The sequence below is a fragment of the Poecilia reticulata genome, unplaced genomic scaffold (assembly GCF_000633615.1).
Source record: "Poecilia reticulata strain Guanapo unplaced genomic scaffold, Guppy_female_1.0+MT scaffold_700, whole genome shotgun sequence".
Lineage (NCBI taxonomy): Eukaryota > Metazoa > Chordata > Actinopteri > Cyprinodontiformes > Poeciliidae > Poecilia > Poecilia reticulata.
In genome coordinates, this window is record NW_007615447.1 from 2,674 (window position 1) to 10,166 (window position 7,493).

Below are 7,493 nucleotides of genomic sequence, written 5' to 3' on the forward strand. Positions count from 1 at the left end.
ACATACATTTATTATTATTGATACTTTAATTAAAGATGAGTTGCACAAGTTTATGTCATTAGGATTCGCATACACTTCAGAAAGTATGTAGTTGCGCCTCTGGTACAAACCGATAAGCATTTTACTGAAAACATGAAGTTTTAAAATAAATATTAGAGAATACTAAGTAACACATTTAAACACACTGAAACTATTAAAATGTATCATGAATTGTTTCATTCACTTATAGCACTAATTAAATGTAATACCCTAATCTGCAGCGGGTGAGTGTAAAACGTGACTTCTTAGGTTCAGTCTTATTCACTCATACACCCAGACACACAGTATGCATATATGCACCCATCATAAGAGGATTAGTGCAAAGCAATTACTCTCACAGACCGCCGTGTCACCTGTTTCTCTACACAGACATTAGAAACTGCATGCAGGGGAAGCAGCTGGGATTGAATCAGCGACAAAATCAGGATGCAGGAGTATGATGTGATAGTGCTTGGAACTGGAATTAAGGTAAGAAAAGATATTATGTTTTTTCTCATAAAATAATCAGCCTGCAGTGTGGGGGAATGAACATTTTTCTGTCAGAAACTAACAGTCTTGATGCATGAGAACCTCAGAAATGTCCAGATATGGTGCCTGAAAAACTTGAAGTTTTTCCAAACAATTCCAAACAACAGGCCAAACAATATTATCTATTAAACAAGTAAGTAATAACAAAAACTTGCCAATGCAAGAATTATTTTCTGAAAACAGAAGCACCACAATGACTTCCAGTCCTAGAAAGAGTGCCGTCTGTAGAGTTGTTTCTAATCTCTATGACAGCAATCACTTCAAGGTCAAATCAAAACTGAGTTGTAGATATTTGCATCCAACACCGTAAAACACACTGAATTATTTGTTGTCTTAACTTCAACTTTTACCAGTGGAGTTAAAAGTTAACATGTTTCTAGAAATGCTTGGACATTTTTCAGTTTCCTGGACCGTCATCCTGCTGAGCTCCTTCTGGCTATCGAAGGGGATTTATTGAGTGACATCATGGCATTAAAGCTGATCTGCCTGTACACAAACTGATAACTGCTGATTCCAACCGCATTTGACCCACTTCCTCTCTTGTCCCCTCTTCCTTCTTTCAGGAATGTGTCCTATCTGGCCTTATGTCTCTGAGTGGGAAAAAGGTCCTTCACATCGACAAGAACTCTTACCATGGAGGAGAAAGTGCTTCCATTTCTCCCCTCGAGGAGGTCTGTTCATCCAAAACACTTCAAGGTTTTGAAAGTTATGGTTTCAAAAATGCAAAAAAAAAGAAAGAAAAAAAAGAAAGAAAAGGGAAACAAAGTGGCATTTGAGAGATCAGATTTCTTCTACATTGTAAAAGATTTGAACCAAATTTACTTTGTCTACTGTCTTCTGCTCTTTAAGTCAAATAAATGTAGTGAGTTTTAGATTTTGAATCTAAATGTTTGAGTTTGTGAAAGATAAACTCACAGTAGTGAGTTGTGTTAACTTTTTATTAATTTTGTAAAACCTCAGAGTTGAATAAACAAGAGTTTGATCTGATTCTGGTGTTTTATTAAGGTAAATGTTTATTTTAATGCAAAGCATGGGGATAATGTTTTGTTCACATTAAATGTTTTTGAGTAAAAATCATTTTGATGTTTAGTAAAATTCATGATCAGATCAAAAATGTTGTTCATGCAATTTGAAACAAGAACTTAAATTATTCTAAAGTAAAATAAATAGTTATTTTAACTTGATATTATGAGTGAAAATAATAGAGAAATCTGTGCTCTTTAACAATGTGAGGGCAGTTTTTTTTCTTGCATTTTGTGAAATAATTATTTGGTTTAAATTTCAACATTTAAGTTAAAACTCACAATTCAAGATTAATGAACTTAAAAACGTTTAGACAACTTTTCTCTTGTTGTTAAATCAATTTCATGAACTTTAATTTCTGAGTTAAAACCAAAACAATTTTCTTGTTGATTTAAATAGCATTTCAAGACAGCAGATGGACTTTCATTTTCAAGTTAAACCATCCTCATATGTTTTACAGTGTACTGTTTGGAGTATTTTCTGTCTCTGGGCACTACCAGTCAGCTGGCTTAAATGAGTTTCGTATATTTTCTCATTGTTTGCAGCTGTTTGGAAATATGTGCACGAGAAAAACAGATGTTGCAGTTGTCTCTTGACATATTTTTTAGTCTTTTTATAGGAATGCCGCTGTAGTGCACAGAACATAACTAATTTTACATTTGAATCACTTTAGCTCCTTCTCACCAGAACCTCCAAAGTAAACTTGACACAGATTTAGTGAGAGCAGCTCCTCATCCCACGCTGATTGTGTCCTGGAATAACTAAAATATTAATGCTGATAAGATCTCAAAAGACCGTTGTGAGGTTACTTTTTTACTTATTAAAACAGTTACATGTTAGAGACAACATTTCTCCAGGAATTACAACAGAATCTATTTTCCTTACTGCTTAGCGTGACGTGGCTCCCAAATCTGCTTTTGATTGGTTGATCGACGCTTCACTTCATCAAGCTCCTTCCCTGGAAGGACAACCAGGTTCTGGCCCTCAGACTGAGACGCAGAAAGAACCAGAGCCAGCAAAAAGTGACTGAGATGGTGCACGACCTTTGACCCAATCAGCTGAATGAGTTAAAAACTGCATTTCGGAGCGCAGTAAGGCGCTCAGTTCTTTATTTAGTGCTGGTTTTGGTGCTGCTCCTGGCCCCAAAACAGTTTGGAAAGTATTAGTCCCTTATTTATTTCAAGATTATTTTAAACATTATGAATCTAAATTATGCCATAAACCTCTTTCCTAAAATTGATGAACCTTTAAAAAAGTATTATTTTATGCCACTTTTTGGACATTAAATGTTTAGTTTATGAGATCAGCATTGCTTACCAAACCAACACTGTTTTAAAACTAGCATGTACATCTTTCAGCTGGCTACTTGAGCAGATAGCTCAACTAACTAAACAACTTAGTTGTATTAATCCATAAAGACCAAAATTGGTGAGGATTTCTGCAAAAGCACTTGAAAATCCAAGTATTTACTATATATTTTTGCTTAGTTTGAAGCACAAAATTAGTTTAAAAAAATAAACTATTAACAAATGTTAAAAATACTGGTATAACTTTAATACTGAAAATGTTTTAATATTTTAGTAGCAGTGGGAATAATTGTTGCGTTTTGGTTTTTCTCAACATTTTTGAATAACATCTCTGTTCTGAGATGTTTTGTGAAGGTTTTGTCTTGCCACCATGAACCCACACCCGCCCTGGACCCGCCCTGGCCCGGCACACTTTCATCTTTATCTCTACACTTTGTTGCTGGTATTAAACGCTCATCTTGTTTGCAGCTGTACAGGCGGTTTAAGGTTCCAGGGCCTCCTAAATCGATCCGACGAGGGAAAGAGTGGAACGTGGATCTCGTTCCCAAGTTTTTTCTTGCCACTGGTGAGTTTTGTGTAGCTCATCCTATTAGTGAGCTTATTGTTTTAGGTTTATCTCACAATCAGTTGATGTGTGTTTGCTTCAGGCCAGCTGGTAAAGATACTGGTGCACACTGAGGTGACTCGCTATCTGGACTTCAAAGTTGTTGAAGGGAGTTATGTGTTCAAAGCAGGCAAAGTGCACAAAGTCCCTGCCACAGAGGAGGATGCACAGAGCTCAGGTGACATAAATTAGCATTTTTAATCCACTTCTACAGTCAGAAACATATTTCATGATTTTACAACATTTTCAGATCTGATGGGCATGTTTGACAAGAGGAGGTTCAAGAAGCTGCTGCACTTTGTCCTGAACTTTGACACGAGAAACCCTCGCACTCACCAGGACGTGGATCCTGAAAAAACGACCACACGAGAGCTGTTCAGCCGCTTTGACCTGGGACAGGACGTCATAGAGGTCACAGGTCACGCCATAGCCTTACACTCCAGCGAGAGGTCAGTCAAGATGTGAATCCGTGATCCCAGATGTTTCAGATGCCCCAGTCAGATGCCTCCATGTGGTTTCCTGCTCTGCAGCTACCTGGATCAGCCCTGTTTGGAAACTATCAACCGGATCAGGCGGTACTGCGAGTCTTTGTCCCGCCATAACAGCAGTCCATACCTGTACCCGCTGTACGGCCTCGGCGAACTACCGCAGGGTTACGCCCGGTGAGACGCAGACAGCTTCTGCTTGTTGTATTTAACCATTTTATGCATATTGGTCACTACAGTGGACAGCTATCTAAAAGCCATTTTCTTGTGCTTCTTGTGGATTTTTATGTTATAAATGCACACAGACCACTGAAGTGGACACTAATGCATCATAAAATACACTATCAACTACTGGCCATCAGCTGCAAATGCAAGAAGTTATTTTTGTTAAAACCAATATGGCTGACAGACAAAAAAGCATGCCAATTGACTGGTCCCTCCTTCTACTGTAGACGACTCTTGCAGGTAAAAAAAAATATTGTGACATCCGATAAGCCCTAAAGAACAATACTACTGATGTGTTTTTCAAATAACAACTTTGTATTTGGAGAAAATTACAATTGATCACCTAAATAAAATTTTTCTTTACAATTTTTTTTCTACTTTTTTTAATTGGGGGGAAAAAATTGGGAAAAAATCCTGACACAAAGGATCATAATTCATGCATGAAAGGGTTAAATTAAAAAAACAACTGAAATTTATCTCTGAGCGATTTCTGAAAAACCTTTCAGTCTCATTTCCGTCGTGCAGAACTGACAGCTTTTCTTGAACATTCACAAATTCACAAGATGGAGCCAAAAGGCAAAGTCAAAGTCTAATTGGACTAATGAAAGCAAAACAAAATTTGAAAAAAGAACAAAGTTTGATCAAACTAAATATCACAACATTTCAGAAATAAATCATTGCCAGGCTGCACAATGCAGCTGTTAACACTATTACCAGTCAATTGTTTGAATCTCACCGCGTCTCAATCGCAACGTCAAGATGGCGTTTTAAGAAACATTGTTGTTAGTTTGAGCTTTCATAAATGGGTTTTCTGGAACGTGGTATTTTCTGAAATTCTTGATTAAGATCTTAGTGTTGAATTTTCTGCTATGTTGCAGAAAAGAAAAAGCTTGAAACAAGTAAATTGTTTTTATTGTAGATTTATTTCTATGAAACTTTCTCCAGATGTTTGTATCAAACTCAAGTGAACTTGAAAGAAATCAAAACAAAGTAGGTCAAAAGTTAAACGTGTAATAAAGTTGAATGACACAAAAAAAAGTACTAAGGAAACTTACTAAAATGTATTTAGTACTTCATAGAAAAGTCTTTGTTGGTAATGAAGATTTATCCTATGTGAAGAAACTCGTACCAAACATTGGTCAGGTATTGAATTTGCTCTACTTTCTGTTTGGGATCCTTGTGTTGCTGAGAAATCCCAGATAGTTAAATCTAATCAAACTCTAATCTGAATTTCTCCATCAACTATCCCCTTTATTGAAAGGAGTCTGTCTGTACCTTATTCTGAAAAAACAGCCATGATGTCCCACCTCCAGACGTTCCTGTTGGTCAGGTGTTACTGGGACTAAGCGCAGCACCAGTTCATCTCCAAACATGGCTCTGCAGCATCATAGAGCTCAGTTTTGTTCTCATCTGAACTGACCATATTCTCCTAGTATTGTATTGGCTTGTACAGATCTCAACAGCAAACCCTTAACCAGCTTCAACGTCTGTTGATGTCGTTACTTATTATTTTCACGAAAAAATTATTTACACTCATTTGAGATCTTTCTGAATTTTTCCACGAGTAATCTGTGACTCTTTGACAACTCTTCGGATTATTCTTTAGTTCCTCTGATCTTATGAGGCGGATTTGGCTGCAGCTGATTTCCTTTAGTTCACACATCCAGCACAGCTCACTTGAGCATCCAGTAGTTTAATAACATGCCTGTAACCAACGCTGTCATTAGATTTTTCAATATTAAAGTGGAAAGTCTTTAAAGAGCCCTTTGCTTTTACCTTCCTGTGTAACATCTTGGTAACCATTTTATTGGCCAAAACAAAGAACTAACCCATTGGCATTAGTTTTAAATTATGCGTTATTAAATTGTGCTTTAAATACTTTGGTATCTTGTGTTTAATACTTATTCTTTGTTCCATTTCACTTTATTTCACATAACTTAATGTTATGAGTAACAAAACCTTAATATGTAAAGGTTTTGTTGTGTGTGTGGATTTCTTAGATATCTGGTGTGAATTTCTGCTGCAGGGTGTTATTTTCCACTTGACATGTATTTGCTGGATTAAAGTGACTTGACATTTTTTCTATCTTTGTGTGTTTCTCAGACTGAGTGCAGAGTACGGAGGAACCTTCCTGCTGAACAAACCAGTGGATGAAATCGTCATGGACAACGGCAAAGTGAAAGCTGTCAAATCGGATGGGAAGGTGGAGCAGACGTTGGACCGTGGGGGAAACTTTAGTTGAAATGTTCTAAATGATACAAGCTTTTCTTTTTGTTTCTCACAGGTTTTCCACTGTAAGCAGTTAATCTGTGATCCCAGCTACGTTCCTAACCGGGTCAGGAAAATGGGACGTGTCATAAGGGTTATCTGCTTATTAAATCATCCGGTTAAAAACACCCATGAGGCCAGCTCCTGTCAGATCATCATCCCTCAGGCAGAGCTCAACAGAAAGTCAGGTAAAAAAAACGATAACATTTCTCATCCCTACTTACTGTCCCTGATAAACTCTCACCACTCTGAATGAATGTTTCTGTTTCGTCCACGCAGACGTTTACATATGTGTAGTGTCCTACAGTCACAGTTTGGCCTCGGACGGGATGTACATCGCCACAGTGAGCACAACTGTAGAGACCAACAGTCCAGAGAAAGAAGTGGAGCCGGCCCTGGAGCTCCTGGAACCCATCATGCAGAAGTTAGTGACGTGTCTTTCTGTGCTCAGATCTGTTTCAGTACATCATTGTAATGTTTTTTGCATGACTTTAATGATTCTAGGTTTGTCTCCGTCACCGACGTGCTGGTTCCAAATGAGGACGGAAGAAAGAGTCAGGTATAGAGAGGAGCTACCAGAGGCAGTCACAGTTTTACATACACCAGTCATCAGCATGGATGTCTAATTCATTTTGGGCTCTCAGTGACTTTTATTATATCTTGAACAACAAACAACTGAAATAATTTTTGAAAAACACAAATTTGTATAATTTATTTGTATAATCGATTTCCAGCATTGTTAAGGTCATTCTACAAACTTAAAATCAGCCTGTTGTTTCCATTGATGTGTAACTGGGATCGTTGTCCTGCTGGGACTCGACTGTGTCCAACCAGAAACCATCAAACTGCTTATTTACAGTCAAGTTGAAGAACCTAGACATAGCCCAAAATATTAGCGGACTATATATACTGCTCAAAAAAATAAAGGGAACACTTAAACAACACAATATAACTCCAAGTAAATCAAACTTCTGTGAAATCAAACTGTCCACTTAGGAAGCAACACTGATTGAC

The 7,493-nt window shown here is 37.4% G+C and overlaps 1 protein-coding gene across 1 annotated transcript; it reads left to right on the forward strand.

Annotated features, from left to right (window-relative positions):
• Nucleotides 1-362: 362 nt before the first annotated feature.
• Nucleotides 363-7,402, forward strand: LOC103461168 (rab GDP dissociation inhibitor alpha-like). The gene is made up of 10 exons (XM_008403499.2): nucleotides 363-507; nucleotides 1,131-1,238; nucleotides 3,366-3,462; nucleotides 3,545-3,679; nucleotides 3,752-3,950; nucleotides 4,032-4,163; nucleotides 6,315-6,414; nucleotides 6,496-6,667; nucleotides 6,759-6,903; nucleotides 6,984-7,402. Exons 1-10 carry the CDS (start codon nucleotides 466-468, stop codon nucleotides 7,042-7,044), a joined length of 1,191 nt encoding a protein of 396 aa, XP_008401721.1. The 5' UTR covers nucleotides 363-465; the 3' UTR covers nucleotides 7,045-7,402.
• The last annotated feature ends 91 nt before the right edge of the window (nucleotides 7,403-7,493 follow it).